Source organism: Halichoerus grypus, chromosome 15 (genome assembly GCF_964656455.1).
Source record: "Halichoerus grypus chromosome 15, mHalGry1.hap1.1, whole genome shotgun sequence".
Classification (NCBI taxonomy): Eukaryota; Metazoa; Chordata; class Mammalia; order Carnivora; family Phocidae; genus Halichoerus; species Halichoerus grypus.
In genome coordinates this window covers 34,847,056-34,869,021 of record NC_135726.1, presented here as the reverse complement: position 1 = coordinate 34,869,021, position 21,966 = coordinate 34,847,056, and the positions used below count along the sequence as shown (strand labels likewise).

Sequence of the window (21,966 nt, the reverse complement as noted above, 5' to 3'; positions counted from 1 at the left end):
AACATTTCTACAATATAAAGTTTAATGGCTCCTAATTTACTCAGCTAATTGTTGACATTCAGATTGTTTTCTGTTTTTCACCATTATAAACCAATGTTATGGCAGACTGTTATAATTAGTAATTACTGGTGTTAAATTTTTACACACTGCCTTAATTAATATCTTTGAATTTGAGTCCAGTGTTGAATCTTGAAAATACTCCTTATTAATGGATAAAGTTTTATCTCCTCTGTAAGGTTCACCAAACCATGTCATATAAATGTCTATCTGTCCCCTGGGGCACAGCAGTCTCACTGTCAGTTAGATAACCTTATTGACTTTTCATCTCCCTGATTCTCCTTGGGGTGTGTTGATCATATCACTGCAGGCATTTACATTCCCTTCTTTTTCTAATTGCACCCAGAACACAGATGCTGCCCTACTACCCTGCATCAGTTATCCTGCCTTTGCCCTGGATGATGAAGCTTTGTTTAGCCAGACACTTGATAAAGTGGTTAGAAAATTAAAAGGAAAATATGGATTTAAGCGTTTCTTGAGAGATGGATATAGAACATCATTGGAAGATCCCAACAGACGCTACTACAAACCAGCTGAAATTAAGGTATCAAAAAATATTCCATATCATAACAGAGTAGTCAAAAGCACCAATTCAGGAAACAGATGTCTTGGGTTTGAACTCTGGCTCTGCCACTTACTAGCTATTTGGCCTTGAGCAAGTTAATAAACCTCTGTGTGTTTAATATTTTTCATTGGTAAAATAATAATAGTACCTATTATTATTTGTCCTGTTACTGAGGTTCTTATGAGGATTAAATGAGTTAACATATCTCTAAAAGTGCTTCAAATTGTTCTTGACACCGAGTAAGCACTCGACAAGTGTTAGCCTTACTAGCAGTGAGGCCCATTTGCTCATATTGGGCCACAGTGATTCATTGGATGAATAATTTTTCGACTGCACTTTCAGTACTTTGCCTACCTGCTCCATACCTTTTGCCTTATATAATAGAAAATATCTATTTGTGATTCAACTTTCAATCTTTTAAGCAAATGTTCTTTTTTTCTGTTTCACTTAGATATTTCCCTTTGAAATATAGTCCTCTAAATATTTAGTTTTAAAACATTTATTTCAAATTCACATACATACCACTTTATCTAGGTTTGTTCTAGCTATTTTTAAGCTGTTCAGAAAACTATAACACTCAAAAAAAGGGTAAGCGTCTATCCACATTGCTGAAGATTTTCCTTTAGTGGTGTAGATTGAAAATTATTTTTGTAAGCATGGTCATAACTTTGAAGATAGGTAAGGGCCAATGAATCTCTATATAAAAAATGTTGGCAACATTGTACCTTATAATTTGTTAGGCAGTTAAATTCTGGTCTTTTAATATTTAATACACATGTAGTTTTGCTGGACAACTAGATAAGCTATTTGTCATTTTATTTAATTTCACAACTGACTATCATCTGGAAGCATTTGGAGCCATGTTATTGTGTACATATTTGAAACTTTATAGCAGTCTATTAGGTTGGGTCAAAAGATCCATTTATTTCTTAAACACCTTCAGATATTTCTTCTCTATTTAATACATTTCCTGAGCTGACATATAGCACTTACGTTTGAATCAGACCTGCTATAACTACCACCCTGCAAATTTTCATCTTTGGGTCAGTGCAGTAAAGGTTCTCTGTCCGTGTACCAGCTGCTGAGCCCCAGCACAGAAAGCCGCAGCTCCGGGCAGGTGCCAGCCCAGGTTCAGAGCACCCGTCTTGACGCAGTCCTCACTGTGGATTTCACCGCTGGTCGGCACTGCTGTGGGACTCTGCCAGGAACTCCCCTTACAAGCTTTTCCAGCTTTTTTCTATATCCAGTTTTTTTTGTATTCAGGTTCCCAGACTTTACTTCTTAGGTCATTGCCTTTTATTTCTATTTGACCTCCTCCACGATCCCTATCCTTCATCCATCCCTACCTTCATCTCTCTTTGTCTCACAGAAGGTGTTGTCTGTTCTTCATCCTAGGGCTAACCCTCCATATGTACACCCCATCCTGTTCTCTTTTACTTCTTTGGGTTTCTTACTCTATCATTTGTTTTCTTCTCTAATAGAAGGATGTCTGTCTCTCTTTTTTTCCTCCTCATCTTCCTCACTTCTCCCTTCCTTCTGTCTTGCTCTCCCCCAACTCCAATCAGCTTTTTTTTCCTCAGCACAAGCACAATAATGTTCATTTAAAACAAAAACCTTTACTCCTCTCTGCCTCCAGTCCTCTCTCTCTTTGTAGCCACACTTCTGAAAAGCATAGTCTGTTCTTGGTGTGTCTCCTTGTCTGCCTCCTACTCACTCCTTCGTGTTATACCCAGCTCTTCTTCAACACTTTCCAGTAGCCGTGTTGGCTTCAGTCGGTTTAGGTCACTTGGTAGTGGATGATTTTCCGATCTTATTTCACTGAACCTCTCCTTGGCATTTGAATGTTTTAACTGAGTCTTCTTTCTTGGAACATTCTCCATTTTCTGTGATCCCATTCTCTTCCTAATTCTCTTCTGTCATTGTCTTTTCAGGTTCTTCTTCTGCCACCCTCTAAACATTGCTCTTCTCCTGAGTTTCATCCTTAGTCCTATTCTTTTTTCATGCTCTCCATGCAATCATAGCTTCAGCTATCACTCTTAACCCCAGATCTCCTTCTACCCCTGGGTGCCCTACCATGTATCCAGCTGCCTTTTGGACATCCTTACTTGGATGTCCTTCAGTCTGCTTCTGATCAATTCCCATTCTTTTGCCTAAGCCCCAAACCTGAGAGTCATTCTAAGCTTTTCTGTCTCATTCAGCTCTCTTTTTCACTCCCCAGGCCTAGCAGATTTAACCTCCTTTAAATCTTAAAGTCTGTCCCTTCCTATTAACTCCTTGGTTTGGGCTATTGATTCATTAGCAAAGGATTTTGTGCCCCAGGAGACATTTGACAATATCAGCAGACATTTTTCATTGTCACAACTTAGAGGATGCTACTGGCATCTGGAAGATAGAGGCCAGAGATGCTAGTAAACATTCTGCATTGCATAGAACAGCCTGTACAACAAAGAATTATTTGGCCCAAAATGTCAATAGTGCTGAAATTGAGAAACCTCAGTTTAGGCTATCATATTTTCTCTTTGGATTGCTTCCAAGTAGCATTCCAGCTGGTCTCCTTATTTCTTGCTCTAAAACTCTCTTCAGTACTGCCATCTGTCCAACTAGTGAGTAAATCTGATTCTGCTCAGTATTCATCAGTGGTTCCCTGTCACTTCCAGATCAAAGTCTCAGTCTTTTAGCATGACCTTCCCAGGCCCTTCCTGAACTGGCTGGCCTGGCCCGGCCCACCTCTTGGGCATTAACTTTCTCAATTCTTGCTTGTTTGTTCCAAAAATACTGAATTGCTGGTAGTTTCTTTAGTAAACTTGTCCTCCCATGCATCTGTAGTTTGTACTATTGTTTTCTGTACATGGAGTTCCCTTAGCTCATCTCTCCAGAGAAATCCATCAAGCCTTAACTGAAGCATCTCCTTTCCTATTATCCCTTCCCAACCCCTGGGCAGACTCAGCTATTTCATTTCCTGTGTTCCTGATGTACCATGTATAAACATCTCATATGATACTATAGTTGTTTATTTACATGCCTGATTCCCCACTAGGCTAGGAGCCCTTGAGGGCAGGTTCTCTATTTTTTTGTCTTCATAGCCCTTTGTCTAGTTGGTGCCAGGCATTACTAAGTACTTAGTAAATATTTATTGAATGAATGATTACTGTGTGATGGATTAAATGATGACTTTTGAGTAATAAGAGTTCTAAGAATTTTTTTAAAAGAACAATGAAACTACTTATATCAGTCCAATTTTGTTATTACTATATACTTCTATGTATATCCTATATACTATAATTGATTATAGTATATTAATTATGTAGTATGTTAATTGATTATACTATATAGTATAATCTGTATACTTCTATGTATATCTTAACTTTGTTCTAAGGGTCATTCTATATATAATCGATTAATATATTTATAATTAATATAATTGTTCTAACTAATATAATTGTTCTAACTAACTTCAGTGAAATTTTTAATATTTTATTTTATGTTTTAGCTGTTTGATGGCATTGAATGTGAATTTCCCATATTTTTCCTTTACATGATGATTGATGGTAAGTGAGCTTTTCTCCTAAAATTTAAGCTATAGGATATAAGTGGTTTAAAGAAAAGCAGATGAAATATGACCCTTTCAGCTAGCAAAATAGACTATACTTCAGTGATGTTAACTGCTCTGCATTTTTATATGTTGCTCTTCTGCTTTCTGAGGGAATATTAAATCATTTAAAGAATTAAAAAATACTTTGAAGTATTTAAGAAATGATACAAATATATTTTCATACTTGCAAAGAGAAATTTTTTATGAATAGTAATAATGGATATTATAATCTTTGACATTGTGAATATCTATAATATTTATACTTAAGAATAGGGAAATTTTAATTAAAATTCAATATTCTGTCTAAATGCTAACATGATCTTCTAAAATCAGTTTCATGGAATAATATCATACATATTTGCATTACCTTTTTCCAATTTTATTTTTATCATTTACATACAAAATTACCAAAATAATCATAACTGGGCTAGTAGATTTTTCCCCTTTTTTTTTCCTTTTTTTTTTTAGAGAGAGGGAGAGAGTGGAGGGAGAAGGGCAGAGGGAGAAGAAGGGAGATCTTAAGCAGGCTCCATGCCTAGCATGGAGCCCAACATGAGGCTCCATCTCACAACCCTGAGATCATGACCTGAGCCTAAATCAAGAGTCAAATGCTTAACCGACTTAACCGTTCTAGTAGAGGTTTGGGCTAGTGCCCCATGGGCTAGTAGAGTTTTCTGAGGCAAAATTTCTGTGTACTTATTGAGCTCAGATGCTATTGGATTTTATATTTTAAATTTTAGGAGTTTTTAGAGGCAATCCCAAACAAGTAAAGGAGTATCAGGATCTTCTGACTCCAGTACTTCATCAGACCACAGAAGGTATAGTTGGATTGTTTTTCAAGAAATTCTTCCTAGTATTTCCTTAATGTACCTTTGAAATGTATAAATGATTCCATTTTAAATATAACAATTTATATTAAATTGTAAAAAATGAATGGATCCTTCAATGTATTATAAAGAATAATCTATTAATTTGTTATTATAAGTGTGTTTTTATAAAAGGAGTTCATTGGGCAAGACAAGGATGAAGAATAAATTTAGGTGGTTATGGTTGTAGTAATTGCAAAATAGTTTGCCAGGTGGGCAAAGGTACTTGTTCTGCTACCTACTATGAAACTCCCTCACTCTGTGTAGTGTGACAATAACATAGAGTGACTGATTTTTCTCCAGATCATCAGAAATGTTATGTTTAGGTGAATGCTGCCCCCTCCAGAGGGCTACCTTAAGACGTTCTGCCGTAGCCTAAAGGTACTACCATTGCCAGGAACATATTGGCCTCTTCTTTGGAGTTGCTTCTTGGGCCTTTTGCATATTATTTTGAACGTCTGCCTTGTGCTAATGTGTCATCCTTTGAGGATGGGATTAATATTTTAGAAATGGCTAAAAGACTTTTATGAGTAGTTTATTGGTTTTGGTTAAACACCAGCAGGGCCCATAAAAGAATGTAACCGATTTTTCAGTATGACTAGAAAACTAATTCTCAAAGAATTCCAAAGAAGAAGCTCCAGATACTTTGGGGATTTGAAGTATTAATAAAATAAGAACATATTCTCTTGAGTAAACAGCTTTGAAAACATTTATCTGAAAGTGAAAAATCATGATGTGTGGGTAAAATATGGGTGGTTCTGTGGACCCAGTGCACAAACTTGAAATTACAGCACTGGGCCACATTTCTCCCTCAGGTAAAGTTTGTGATATTCTTTATGGTTTTCCACAAGTATCTTCAAATAAAAACTTCACAATATGTGCTCACCCTTTAAAATACTTGTAATGTTAAAGTAGTGAAATATTTGTGGATAAACATTGAATTTCAAATAAATATTAATTTTTGAAACCAGTTATTTATATCTTTATACTCCAAATAATAATTTGTCCAATGTGAGAAATAATGTAATGCATGCTGTAATGAATATAATATTTGAAATACGACCCCTGGAATCAGATCTGTTAGTATACGGTGGTAGAATGTTGATGCATTGTAGGGTAATTTAGTGTACCACAGTTTAGTCTTTATCATGTTCAGAGAGTGATGTTCAAACTATTTCTTTGTGTATCATAGACCTTTTTACAGGTTTTAGATACAAATATCACTATTGATTGCCTTTCTGAAAGGGGCTCAGGGAATGGAAAAGGCAGAATACTAGGTGGGTCACTGTGGTCCCAGGATCCCAGGAGACACAGAAAGAACCAGGGTGCCTGAATCAATAGAGTGCCCAAGCAGTGGAGTGGGGAAACTGGTTACGGTCAGTGAGCCCAGGAGGGACTCTCAGCTCAGGTCCCATAAACTGCAAGCCAGGCTGGTAGGGAGACTGCTCTTTGCCTGAGCACCCGGAAAAATACTGGGACGTGTGGGTCAGTTACCAACCCCTGGGAAGGTCCAAATGGCTGGGCCCATGACCAGGCAACAGCTCTCAGGGTGGCAGCAACTCTGGGAAGGACAATAGGGTGGAACCCAGATGGAACCTAGGAGTGGTGGGGCAGGGTGCATGCGCATGAGCCCATAAATGCTCCCAGTCCCGAAGACGCAAAATGCAGAGATGCTCGCAGGTCTCTGGGAATTCCCCCGGGAGAATTGCAGTCCCCGTGACCCTTGGGTTTCTGAGGAGCTTGGTGCACACAGAAGTGGAGACCCAGAGAGTTTGACCCAGAGAGTTTATTGAAGAAGGGGTCCGTGATCTTTTGGCTCTGGGCCAGGGATCCAGTCAAGGCCATTTTTGCTCTGACCCTCTGAAGAGGTGAGGAAAGCCACCGGGGAACAAAAGCCACACAGAGGACCAGCTCACCTTGAGCCCATCCCCCTGACAAGGTCTGACTAGGCAAAGAAACCTGAGAAGCAGAACAGGAGGCCCCTCCCCCAGAAGACAGACTGGAAGAACAGGTAAATGAGAAGCTAATAGACCCCACAGACTGTAAAACTTCAGCACCAGGGGAAAATAATATATTGAGCTCCAGGTGTTTCCTCACGACTCGTTTTTCCTTCAGTCTAAAATTTTACATTTTTTTTTACCTTTTTCCTGTTGCAACTACATCCTTATTTTACCAATTTATGTTTCAAGTCACTTTTTAACCTTTTTTTCACATCTACATTTTACAGATTTATGCCTCATTCTAGTCCTTTTTTCATTCTATTAAATTTTATTTTATATATAAACATTGTTTTCTTTGCATTTTGGGGATGTAGTGTATTCTAACACACAGACCTAAATTCAGTCAGGAACAAATAGATCACCCTGCTTTGTCCACCCTGAGAGATTATACTCCCAACCCCTCCCCCCTCCCCCAGTTTTTATTGTTTTGTTCATTTCAGCTTTGTTCGCTTTTCTATGGTGGCTGCAGACCACTTCAGATTTTTTTCTATGGTGCATTTTGCTTGGATCATGGTTGATATTTTGGACTTTGTTCATTTGCTGATCCATCCTTCCTTGGGCAGAATGACTAGAAGTAGGAACTCAACAACAAAGGAAGGAACCAGAGGCAATATTCTCTGCCACAGAGCTAATCTATATGGATATAAGCAAGATGTCAGAGATAGAATTCAGGATAGCAATTATAAAGTTAATAGCTAGGCTTGAAAAAAGCATACATGACAATACAGACTCTGTAAGGGCGGAAATGATATCTAATCAGGCCGAACGTAAAAATGCTATGAATGAGATGCAGTCTAAATTGGATGCTCTAACAGCTAGGGTCAGTGAGGCAGAAGAGAGAATAAGTGATCTAGAGGACAGGTTGATGGAAAGCAAGGAAGTTGAGGAAAAGACAGGGAAACAACTCATAGCCCATGAAGAAAGGCTTAGAGAATTTAATGATGCCTGGAAAAGAACCAATGTCAGAATCATCAGGATCCAAGATGGGATGGAAAGAGAGAGGGCTAGAAAGTAGATTTGAGCAAATCATGGCTGAGAACTTCCCTAATCTGGGGAAGGAAACAAGCATTCATGTTCAAGAGGCAGAGAGGACCCCTCCCAAAATAAAAAAAAACATATCAACACCCCAACATGTAATAGTGAAGCTTGCAAATCATCGAGCCAAAGAAGTTATCCTGAGAGCAGCTAGGAAGAGGAGATTAATATCAGACCTATCCACAGAAACCTGGCAGGCCAGAAAGGGCTAGCAAGATATATTCAGGGTACTAAATGAGAAGAACATGCAGGCAAGAATACTTTATCCAGAAAGGCTATCATTTAGAATGGAAGGAGAGAGAAAGAGTTTCCAGGACAGACAGACAGAATATGTGACCACCAAGCCAGGCCTGCAAGAAATATTAAGGGGGATACTGTAAGGGAAAGGAGACCCCAAGAATAACATAGACCAGAAAGTAACAGAGACAATCTACAGAAACAGGGATTTTACAGGCAATACAATGGCACTAAATTCATATCTTTCAGTAGTTACTCTGAATGTAAATGGGCTGAATGCTCCCATCAAAAGATGCAGGGTTTCAGATTGGATAAAAAAGCAGGACTCATCCATATGCTGTCTACAAGAGACTCATTTTGAACCTAAAGACACCTCCAGATTGAAAGTGAGGGGATGGAGAACCATTTACCATGCCAACAGACCTCAAAAGAAAGCTGGGGTAGCAATTCTCATATCAGACAAATTAGATTTTAAACCAAAGACCGTAATAAGAGATGTAGAGGGACACTATATCATACTTAAAGGGACTGTCCAACAAGAAGATCTAACAGTTGTAAATATCTATATCCCCAACATGTGAGCAGCCAATTATATAAGCCAATTAATAACCAAAATAAACATATTGATAATAATACATTAATAGTAGGAGATTTCAACACTCCACTCACAACAATGGACAGATCATCTAAGCAGAAGATCAACAAAGAAACAAGAGTTTTGAATGACACATTGGACCAGATGGACTTCATAGATATGTACAGAACATTCCATCCTAAAACAACAGAATACTTATTCTTCTCATGTGTGCATTGGAACTTTCTCCAGAATAGATCACATACAGCGTCACAAATCAGGTCTCAGCTGATACCAAAAGATTGAGATTATTCCCTGTATATTTTCAGACCAAAATGCTTTGAAACTAGAACTCAACCACAAGAAGAAATATGGAAGGAACTCAAACAGTTGGAGGTTAAAGAACATCCTGCTAAAGAATGAATGGGTCAACCAGCAAATTAAAGAAGAACTTAAACAATTCATGCAAACCAATGAATATGAAAACACATCTGTTCAAAACCTATGGGATACTGCAAAAACGGTCCTTAGAGGGAAGTTCATAGCCATCCAAGCCTCTCTCAAAAAATTAGAAAAATCCCAAATGCACAAGCTAACCTTACAGGTAAAGGACTTGAAGGAAGAACAGCAAATAAAGCCTAAACCAAGCAGGAGCAGAGAAATAATAAAGATTAGAGCAGAAATCAATGAAATAGAAACCAGAAGAACAGTAGAACAGATCAACGAAACTAGAAGCTGCTTCTTTGAAAGAATTAATAAGATCGATAAACCTCTGGCCAGACATATCCAAAAGAAAAGAGAAAGGAACCAAATTAATAAATTCATGAATGAAAGGGGAGAGATCATGACTAATATCAAGGAAACGGAGACAATTATTAGAACTTATTACCAGCAGGTATATGCTAACAAGCTAGGTAATCTGGAAGAAATGGATGCATTCCTGGAAACTTATAAAGTACCAAGACTGAAACGAAGAAATAGACAATCTGAACAGACCTATAACCAGCAAGGAAATTGAAGCAGTAATTATAAACCTCCCCAAAAACAAGACTCCAGGGCCAGATGGCTTCCCAGGGGAATTCTACCAAACATTTAAAGAAGAAATAATACCTATTCTGTTGAAGCTGTTTCAAAAAAACAGAAGTGGAAGGAAGACTTCCAAACTCATTCTATGCGGCAGCATTACCGTGATCCCAAAACCGGGCAAAGACCCATCAAAAAGGAGAATCACAGACCAATATCCGTGATGAACATGGATGCCAAAATACTCACCCAAGATCCTAGCCAATAGGATCCAACAGTACATTAAAAGGATTATTCACTACGACCAGGTGGGATTTATTCCTGGGATGTCAGGGTGATTCAATAAACCCAAATCAATCACCGTGGTAGATCACATTAACAAAAGAAGAGACAAGAACCATATGATCCTCTCAATTGATGCAGAAAAAGCATTTGACAAAATACAGCATCCTTTCTTGATTAAAATTCTTCACAGTGGAGGGTTAGAGGGAACATACCTCAATATCATAAAACCCATCTATGAAAAGCCCACAGTGAATATCATTCTCAATGGGGAAAAACTGAGAGCTTTTCCCTAAGGTCAGGAACAGGACAGGGATGACCACTCTCACCACTGTTGTTCAACATAGTACTAGAAGTCCTAGCCTCAGCAATCAGAGAACAAAAAGAAATAAAAGGCATTCAGATTGGCAACAAAGAAGTCAAACTCTCACTCTTCGCAGATGACATGATACTTTTTGTGGAAAATCCAAAAGACTCCACCCCCAAGTGACAAGAACTCATACAGCAATTCAGCAACGTGGCAGGATACAAAATCACTGCACAGAAATCAGTTGCATTTCTATACACTAACCTGTGACTGAAGAAGGAGAAATTAAGGCATAAATCCCATTTACAATTGCACCAAAAACGGTAAGATACTTAGGAATAAACCTAACCAAAGAGGTAAAAGATATGTGCACTAGAAACTACAGAACACTTAAGAAAGAAGTTGAGGAAGACACAAAGATATGGAAAAACATTCCATGCTCATGGATTAGAAGAATAAACATTGTTAAAAATGTCTATTTTGCCCAGAGCAATCTACAATTTCAATGCAATCTCTATCAAAATACCATTGATATTTTTCACAGAGTTGGAACAAACAATCCTAAAATTTGTGTGGAACCAGAAAAGACCCCAAATTGCCAGGGAAATGTTGAAAAATAAAAAAAAAACAAAAAACCAAAGCTGGAGGCGTCACAATGCCAGACTTCAAGCTATATTACAAAGCTGTGATCATCAAGACAGCATGGTTTTGGCACAAAAACAGACACATAAGTCAATGGAACAGAATATAGACCCCAGAAATGGAACCTCAACTAATGGTCAACTAATCTCTGACAAAGCAGGAAAGAATATCCAATGTAAAAAAGACAGTCTCTTCAATAAATGGTGCTAGGAAAATTAGACAGCCACATGCAGAGCAATGAAGGTGGGCCATTCTCTCACACCATACACAAAGATAAACTCAAAATGGATGGAAGACCTCAATGTGAGACAGGAATCCATCAAAATCCTAGAGGAGAACACAGGCAGCAACCTCTTCGACCTTGGACACAGCAACTTCTTTCAAGACCAGTCTCTAAAGGCAAGGGAAACAAAAGCGAAAATGAACTATTGGGACTTCATCAAGATAGAAAGCTTCTTCACAGCAAAGGAAACAATCAACAAAAGTAAAAGGAAACCTATGGAATGGGAGAAGATATTTGCAAATGACATTACAGATAAAGGGCTGGTATCCAAGATCTGTAATGAACTTCTCAAACTCAACACCCAAAAAACAAATAATCCAGTGAAGAAATGGGCCAAAGACATGAACAGATACTTCTCCAAAGAAGACATACAAATGGCTGAAAGACACATGAAAAAATGCTCCACATCACTTGCCATCAGGGAAATACAAATCAAAACCACAATGAGATACCACCTCACACCAGTCAGAATGGCTAAAATTAACAAAACAGGGAACAACAAATGTTGACGAGGTTGTGGAGAAAGAGGAACCCTCTTACAGTGTTGGTGGGAATGCAAGCTGGTACAGCCACTCTGGAAAACAGTTTGGAGGTTCCTCAAGATGTTAAAAATAGAGCTACCCTATGACCTAGCAATTGCGCTACTGGGTATTTACTCCAAAGATACAGATGTAGTGAAAAGAATGGGCACATGCTCCCCGGTGTTCATAGCAGCAATGTCTATAATAGCCAAACTGTGGAAAGAGCCCAGACATCCTTCAGCAGATGAATGGATAAAGAAGATGTGGTTCATATATACAATGGAATATTACTCAGCCATCAGAAAGGATGAATACCTACCATTTACATCGACATGAATGGAACTGGAAGGGATTATGCTAAGTGAAAGAAGTCAATCAGAGAAAGGCAATTATCATATGGTTTCACTCATATGTGGAACATAAGGAATAGTGCAGAGGACCATAGGGGAAGAAAGGGAAAACTGAATGGGAAGAAATCTGAGATGGAGACAAACCGTATGAGACTCTTGACTCCGGGAAACAAACTGAGGGTTGCAGAAAGGGAGGTGGGTGGGGGGATGGGGTGACTGGGTGATGGGCATTAAGGAGGGCACGTCATGTGATGAGCACTGGGTGTTATATGCAACTAATGAATCATTGAACATTATATCAAAAACTAATGATGTACTATATGTTGGGTGATTGAATTTAAAATAAATAAATAATTGAATTTAAAATAAATAAATAAACCAAATATCACAATTGATTGATGTATGAAGGAAGCAAATTTGTGGGAAATCTGTGTAATTTTATTAGGAAAAATAAGTTTACTGTGGGCTGATAGTGCAAAAAGTCTTCTCTAGCATTCTACAAGAGTGTTTTTTCTTTTTTCTTTCATGTCACCCACAAAGATTTTAGGCTTTAAATAATAAATTTTAGTTTCTATCAAGGAATTTATTTATTTCCAGGATTTTATTTATATTCAAGTTAGTTAACATATAGGGTAGTATTGGTTTCAGGAGTAGAATTCAGTTATTCATCACTTATATATAACACCCCGTGCCCTTCAAGAAATGTTTTTAAACAAGTTGGTCACAGGGGAGGATGGATTTTTTTTTTCTCTTCAGTGATATTGAATGGTAGATAGTGGATTTAATGTTTGAAATGGGGATTTCTTTGCTTTAAGCAATGGCTCAGGGTTATAATTCTTCATTTGAGATTACACAGTATCTCATTTGTAATGCTTCTGTGGACTAATCCTATTAAAGAAAACTTCTATGGCTCTAAATGTTTGCATACTGTATTTTTATTGATTCATTTAAAGTTGTTAAAACTAAATGTTGTTAAAGGAGATTATGTACACATTATTGGCTAAAGGATAACATATGCTGTCAAATTAGTGTTTTAAAATCCAGGAGCTTTTTTCATGTTTTTCACTGGCAGTTTCTGAAAGCCAATATATCCAGTATCCTGTAGCCTGTCAAATCTGTTACTTCTTTTACAACCTATCTCTCTCTGCTCTCAAACGTTGCAGTTTCTTGAAGGGAAAATTTGGGGAGGACACTGATTTTTATATTTCAAATATTTATTTTTAAATTCCATAGGTTATCCTGTCATACCAAAGTACTATTATGTGCCAGCTGATTTTGTAGAATATGAGAAAAGAAACCCTGGTAGTCAAAAGCGATTTCCTAGCAACTGTGGCCGTGATGGAAAACTCTTTCTTTGGGGACAAGCCCTTTATATCATTGCAAAACTCCTGGGTAAGTGGAGAAGGTTGGGAACATTTTTTCCCCTTGGTATCAAGCTGTTAGAAGTAAGTATATTTTTGCTGACATCTTTCTTGGATTTGGGTCGTGTTTCATACTGTTAAGAGGTCTTGGGGGAGTTTCTTAGTATGTAAAGGTATATTAATGTGTCTGTTTCACTGAATAATGATGGACGGTTTCTGGGAAGAATGTCAAGTAGGTGTGGGTACCATTATGATCATTTAGGGGCTTCATTCAGCTTGGTGGATAGGTTTCTAGCAGGACACTGTGGGAACTTTGAGTTACTTTTATGTAACATAAAAAATTCTGATTTTATGCTTGGTCATAGCTTTAGTAAACCACTTGCCAAAAGGAATTGGTTATCTCAGAGTTCTCTTCTTTCCCATAAATATACATTGGCAATTTACTCAGTTAGCTTAGAGGCTTAATGGGAGCATTATTCACAATTTTTTGAAGATTTTCCAGTTTATTCTAAAACTTGTGCTGACTATGAGTACTCTGTGGACACAATGAAATGAAAGCTAATTTAATGAACACACACACACAAAAGCATTATTATGCATCTTTCTGCATCATTGCTTGCTAAAATTTCAAATATTACTAGCGTTCCCATCAAAAAGGCTATCATATTAGAGTCAGAATTCCTTAATGGCGAACAAATTATGAAACAGGCTGATTGTAAATACCTGTACCTGCAGTAGAAGAACTGCTTACTATGTGAAGTAGTGTTATTGTCTTTGTTGTTCCCAGTATTACTGCATAAATGCTAAATTTGTGTTGTAAGAGTAATCATCTTTGGTTTCTTTTTTTACATTCCATTAGGGAAGAATATTTCAGGTTTCCAATTCAAGCTTTACACAAATGACATATAAGAGCACACAGAAGCTAACCAAAGAAGAGAAAATTAAGTTAATGCTGTTTTCAATTTGCTTGTTTCCTAACTGCATTTTTGGGTCTCCAAATATACTTAATGCTAATTTAAGAACCTGTAGAAAAATTTTCTTCTTTTAAGGGGACAGCTTTTTGATAAGGAGTTGATATTATTTATACAGATTTTGCTTTTAGATTTTCCAAAAGAAAAAAAAATACATACATGAAGTTGTTTTCTTAGAATCAAGCCGAGTTGGTAAGATTATCTCTGGTTAGAAAGTTATTTCCATCTCACTAGCATGAATACAAAGAAGCCTTCTGGTGATACTCATAGCTGAATAAAACATGTTGTAGTAAAGGAGTAGTTAACTGATCTAAGGCCAAGAATTTTAACATCAGAATCATAAATTCCTATATACTGCAGCTTGGAAATTACAATTGAGCATGATGAAATTTTTCTGATTCTGAGGTTGAAAACTGGAACTTGGGATATTGAATTTGAGATCTAAACCTGTATCATCCTTCTTTTTGCTCTATATCTAGTCTGTGATTGAGTGCTAGAAAGAGTGCTATTTAGCAAAGTCTCTGAATAAAATTGAGAAGGCTAATGAACTGGGAATGCAGAATTGACTGTACTATACATAAGCAACTTGGGCTTTTAAAAAGGAAGAAATTGAAAATAGTATCAATCAGTAAAAAAGCATTGGACCTTCTTTACTCTAAATGTATTGAATGTAGACAGATTTTGAGTGTAGATAGCATTTCCTTATGTTAAGACAAGTGTGAACAGAAATAGTCCAGGCCATACCTTCTCATCTGTTTCATGACCAAAAAGAAGAAGAAACACTTCAAAGAAAGAGTCAATTTCTCTTTTCCCTGCTGAGCTCCTAAAAAGGCAGTTAAGAAATATGTGTTGCAAACTATGAAACCACGTACTTTCTCTCCTGCTGAAAAAAGAGATGCTACATATTCATTAGCACTCTGACCTAGCTGTGTGTCATTTGGTTAACAAACTCACTTGGTTAAGATGAGTAAGATCTCGGAAGACTAAATCATTTAGTTGTTCTTAAGTGTTGTTTACTTGCCCCCAAGAACATCAAATTTCTATGGATGTTACTGAGATTCCAGGCACCACATTTACTAACAAAGTCTTATTCATTAAAGGAGGCTTGGTTGGATATCTGCTTGACAGCATTTTGTGGGCAGTTAATTGGAGTTATCTGAACATAATAGAACAGTAAATCTTTGAAATTATTCTATAATATGTGACTTTTACTAATTCAGGCCAGTTTGTATCCAGTGAAATCTAATAACAATATTTTGCTTTTATATATATATACCCTAATGGATAATTATCCAACAAAATTATATGACTTTCATCCCATTGTTAGAGCAAAAAGACTCAATATGCTGTTTCTTGGCCTAAGACCTGAACTACCCAGTGTATTCTTAGGAAATGGTTAATTATTACAGTATTTTTTTCTTCAGAAAATTTAGATTTTAAGAAAATCAGTGGTTGCTATAAAATAGGTCAATAAATTATAAACATGTTTATTTTAAACCAGGTAAGACATATTTTAAGGTATAACATTTGACTTGTCTTAGAATAAAATGATCATTAGCTATACCTTTAATCGTTATTGGAATTTGGAAATTTAGAAACTGTCCATGTAAGAGATGATCAGTCTGTAGAACACAGTGTACCTTTTTTTAAAACATTTTTTATTTAAATTCAGTTAATTAACATGTAATGTATTATTGGTATCAGAGGTACAGGCCTGTGATTCATCAGTCTTATATAATACCCAGTGTTCATTATATCACATGCCCTCCTTAATGTCCATCACCCAATTACCATATCCCTCCAGCCCCCTCCCTTCAGCAACCCTCAGTTTGTTTCCTGTGATTAAGCGTTTCTTATGGTTTGTCTCCCTCTCTGGTTTCATCTTGTTCTATTTTTTCCTCTCTTCCCCTATGATCCTCTGTTTTGTTTCTTAAATTCCACATATCAGTGAGATCATATGATACATGTCTTTCTCTGATTGACTTATTTCGCTTCGCATAATACCCTCTGGTTCCATCCATGTCGTTGCAAATGGCAAGATTTTGGGGGTTTTTTTTGTGGCTGCATAATATTCCATTGTGTATATAAACCACATCTTCTTTATCCATTCATCTGTCAATGGACATCTGGGCTCTTTCCATAGTTTGGCTATTGTGGACCCTGTTACTATAAACATTGGGGTGCAGGTGTCCCTTCAGATCACTACATTTGTATCTTTGGGAAGTACCTTTTTAAGTGTTTTGCAAAAATAACATTAAAAGTATTTATCACATAAAAAGTCACTTGAAAATCATGACCTTTGGATTGAAATTTTTTTGAGGTTAAGAAAACGAGAAATATAACAAAGTTAATGATAACTTACTCTAAAACTTCCCCAAAGCCATTACTTAATTTTAATATATGTTCTTATTCAATGTTTTTAAAAAGAGAAACTAACATACCAGTTGTTTAGCTTTAAAAAATATCTGACTTCTAGACTTTAGCTTTTCTTTTCAACATATATGCAGTTAACTTTCCTTATCCTGTATACATCAGACATTCATGATCATGACCTTCATTTAGGCACCACTATAAGATGCCAAATCATTAAAGATTAGAGCATTATATACTCTATAACTTAAGATAGGTGGATGGAAGAATTTTTTTTAGGATGGATACTTTGAAAACACTAATAATAAATAACAAGAGTTAAAACAAGGCATGTTCTCTGATTAAACTTGAAAATATTGAGCAATTTTTTTAAAGATTTAATTTATTTTAGAAGCAGAAAATGCAAGAGTGGGGGGCAGAGGGAGAGAATCTTCAAGCAGACTCCCCACTGAGTGCAGCCCGATGTGGGGCTCGATCTCATGACCCATGAGATCATGACCTGAGCCGAAATCAAAGAGTTGGATGCTCAACCAACTGCACCACCCAGGTGCTCTGAAAATATTGAGCAATTTTAATTAACTACAACTTTCTCTCCAACACACACAAACTCCCAGAATATTCAGGTGAATGAAAATTTTCTTGAATTTCACAAAGGATTCTTTTTTTCTTTTTGAGGTGGGTGTTATTGAATTTCCTAGGAGTGTTAATAAGGGACTTTTAAAGTGATAAGATAGATATAGAGGTACTTTAAAATATTCAAAATGTTATATACATATAAAGGTCCCAACTTAATTTCTTGGGTGTCTGATGTTCTTTGGTAAGTCATTATTTGGAATCCAATTTATTTTCCAGTAGAAACTATATTTTAAATGATTGTTAACACCTAGTACACTTGTAACCAACCATTTGATATAGATTATTTCTCTGATATAATCATCTTTTTCCTTCACTTCCTTCTCTGCTAGTTTCTCTTCCTTTTTTTCTTTTCTTCATCTTTTTCTTGGACTGTGATGGAAAGATTAACAGTTTTGGATTCATAAACTTAAGGAACTAGACAGTTCGGGATTTCAATGCAGTTTCTACTATTTACCACTTACATGACTTGAAGAATTTTCTTAACTTTCATATCATCAGTTTCTTTATAAGGATTAACTGATGAAAAAATATACATAAAGCATTTACTGTAGGACAGATACATACTTAAATGGTTCTATTTCCTGTACTTCCTTCTACCCTCCCTCCCTCTCTCAGCCGCCATTTAGGAGATAGTATTTGTTAAAATGTATTTCATAGTTCTTATTATCCAGGCAACTCAGGGTGCTCATGGGCCCTCCTTGTAGGTACCCCCATAGCCACAAAACATCACAGGAATAAAGTGCTTCCCTAGTTGCTACTTAACCATTCATCTTCTCCATGATTTAGCAGCTATTTGTAGAGGCCTACTGTATGCTAGTCACTGATACCCAGTAGCTCTTACAGCAAGAATGTGACAACGTAGGAAATTTATCTGTCTCTCTGAGGGCAGCCTAGTTATTCTGATATACTACTTCCTTATTCCAATGTTTGTAACTAAGGTGAGTCCATTTGCATTTGATTTCAATCATGGTATTTTTTGCCCAGTTGACATCAGATATAAAAGCTACTGATTAAACCTGGAAATCTAATGCTTTTTAAAGCTAAAGTTAGTGATCAAGTGCCCCCTAGTGTGCATGAGGACATAAGAAACTGGTCTTGATTTTCATTGGTCTCTTGACTTCAAATGCGGTTGACTCCTTCCTCCGAATAGCACCTGGTTTTGGTACTGATCAGTTAAAGATAAAACGAACAGATAAGATTATACAGATATATTTCTACATTGTGGTTGCTGAGAGATTTCCCAGCTGTTACACTTCAGGAAACTTCAAGCAGAAAGACATCGATTTCTAAGCACTTTTGTTATCTTTTTCATGGTATCTGTGTGACTGCTAGTGCCCTAAAGTGGGATTTCTGTGCAGCCAGCATTATAAACGTCTTGAGAGTGTATGTAACACAGTATGCCTTTAAAATCTTCACCTAAGAACATTTTCCTCCTTTAGCTTATTATATAAATTTCTGGCTTTCTTAAAACTAAACTTTTTAGTTGAATTTCTACTAGGGCTAGAAAACTTGTATAAAAATTTATGATCCCATGCTTAAATATATTAGTAAAATTGAATATAAAAGCAGTGATGCCTAGAGTCTGAGAAGACTGCATATATACTGCCAGACTGTTTCCCAGAAATACTAATAATACCTGCCTTAAAATGTATCCAATTCTGTGCTCTGTCCTTTGTAAGTATTATACTAGGTAACCCTCCTAGCTTCTTTATGAGATGGATACCATATGTCATAACTGAGGCTCAGAAGAGTTTAGCAACTCACCCAAGGTCACATAGCCCATGACTGACACTTTACTGACTTATTCAGGAGTCTGCAGGGTGATTGTATCACCTCTAACCTTTGTGGCATTAAGTATGCTCATTAAAGATAAAAACCTTGCTAACTTAATAAGATATTAATTTGTATCCTGTTTTCATTTACATGCTTATTGTTAAAAATATATTTCTTAGTCATTTTTTTGTCCTCTATGAATTGTCTGGTTTGCTTTGCCCATTTAACCTTGATTTTTATGGGTTTTCTTATCAGTCTGCATGAATGTTTTATATATTAGGTGTACTAAACCTCTTTGGTATTTTCCTAGTTTGCTTGCTTCTGAACTTTTTTGCATTGCTTTTTGATGAACAAAATTTAAAATCTTTATATAATTAGATCTATCATTATTTTTCAATTTAATTCTGGCCATGGAATTTAACATTTAATTTTAAGAAATCCATCCCTGTTAGTCAATTGAGTTAAAAACATTTATAAATTTGAATTTTTTTTTTGGTATAGTGTATGAGGTTGAGGATCTACATTTTCTTTTTCTCTGTAGCTTGTATCTTAATACATGTGTTACTAATATGTGTCACGGCAGCTGAGAATCAGGCTTTGAAGCACATAATTTTACCCTATAAATTATCTGCTAAGCCTATTTAGTGTGTCCTCTGTAATTTTGGTGTCATGGTGAAAAATACTTGCTCTGTTAAATTTCCTTTGAATTGTCATTTTATTAAAGAAACAAAAATTCTTCTTGATGTTTTCTTTTTACCCTCAATAATGACTGAAGTAAACCCGGTGTATTTTTCATAAAATTTCTATACACCAAACATACAAATATTAATGAACCTAATCTGTTGTCTTTAAGGACAGCTGTGCCTATTTATAGAAATGCTTGATTATCTGTGAGGTTTGGTACCATACTGTGAAATGTAGAAAGCCATTGCTCTTTTATCCTTGTTCCCTTATTTTCATTTTACATATTCTGTAGTTGGTCGGGCACAAGTTCTTTCAGGCTTTCGCTCTTCACCAGAAAGCCAGTGCCAGGGAATCGGCACAGTGAGGAACTCTGTTTTGCCTCCTGAATGTTAAAAATCAATGAAGTAAAAAAAAAAAATGTCCATTAACCTGATCTTTTGAGACATTAGTCACTTTTACCATTATGGAAATTAAAGCAATGATTACAGCAATTGATGTTTCCAAATTTGTTAACCCACCAGCTTATTATTTTGTTTAATAAGTCTCTTGAGCACCTACTGTATGGCAGATGCTGTGCTAGAAAATGGGGAATAGCCATGAATGAGAAGCATACAGCCTGTGGGGTTATAGATGAGCACGTGGTATAAGTTGGAATGTCAAACTAGATATATAGATGCAGTACAAATAGAGAAATGAGAAGGAAATGCAAAGAAATAAGCTTTTTCAAGAGACCTGGTTAACTGTTTGATCCATATCAATTTTAATAGATTAGCATTTATTCTTTCCAAGGATATAAGATTTCTTAATTTTTCTGTCATTTATAAATAACAAAAAAATAAAGGTAGAATTTCATTTCTGTAGAAAGACAGTGAAACATTATGTAAAATGCTTGTTGGTAGTGGAAATCTTTTCACATCTCAGTGATCAGACAAATGAGATAGGGAAATAATTTGGTGCTATTTAGAATATCACTGTACTAATCAACCCTGCATCATGAGCTCAACTGATAATAATAAACAGAAATTATATGGTGGTATTTGCCATAATTAAGCCTATATTGGTTTGGTTTAAATTTTGCAAAAGTATACTTTTTTCAGAGGTAGAAGAATGTTCTGTGATTTGAATAGGAAAGATATAACCTGTCAAGGTCTAAATTATTTGTTTAATGTTTTCTCCTCTTGGTATCTTTTCCATCTGTGTTGTGTACAGTGTCAGTGTTCTTAAAGGGTAAGATTAGTCTGGGCTATGAGTGCAGACTCGAGAGAGAGACTGACTGTGCTTGAATCTAAACTCTGTCATTTACCTGCTGTGTGCAAGTGGCTCAGCCCCTCCACGCCTCCATTTTGTCATCTGTAAAATGACGAGGTTGTGGTGAAGATTAATGAATTAGTTTACATGAAATGCTCAAATGAGGCGAGGAACATAGTCAGCACTGTGTGAGCGTTGCTGTGCTTCCTGTGGCAGAGGCAGCTGTGGCCGCGCTGTTCCTCCTCTTTCTTGTCATGCTATCAGTAATATCACTTTTATTATTATTAAAAACATCTTTCAAGAGTTATGAAAAACACCTTTGGTGATTTTATCTAGTGGATAGCCTTGCTCATGTGCCCTCAAGTTAAACCGGAATAGAAATACCTGTATAATGAGAAGCATAACCCCAGCTGCGAAGAAATTTACAAGCATTTCTGTGGTTGACTCTCTGCTCTGTTTTTCAGAATTATTCACTGACTAAAAGAAGTACCTAAACTATGGAAAATGAGGTGTATTTTTTTTTTTTTTACTAAATATTATACACAGGTGAATTTATATGAAACTCAGCATGGTGTCATTTTTATGTAAT

The 21,966-nt window shown here is 36.4% G+C and overlaps 1 protein-coding gene across 4 annotated transcripts in view; it reads left to right on the top strand.

The window, feature by feature from the left end:
• Positions 1–21,966, top strand: part of PHKB (phosphorylase kinase regulatory subunit beta) — a 289,132-nt gene that overhangs the window by 155,483 nt on the left and 111,683 nt on the right. For all 4 annotated transcript variants that reach the window (XM_078062851.1, XM_078062849.1, XM_078062852.1 and 1 more), the window contains 4 exons: positions 404–601; positions 4,113–4,170; positions 4,955–5,032; positions 13,568–13,726. In XM_078062851.1, coding sequence (XP_077918977.1) covers positions 404–601; positions 4,113–4,170; positions 4,955–5,032; positions 13,568–13,726 — 493 coding nt within the window. The remainder of the gene's footprint in view (positions 1–403; positions 602–4,112; positions 4,171–4,954; positions 5,033–13,567; positions 13,727–21,966) is intronic.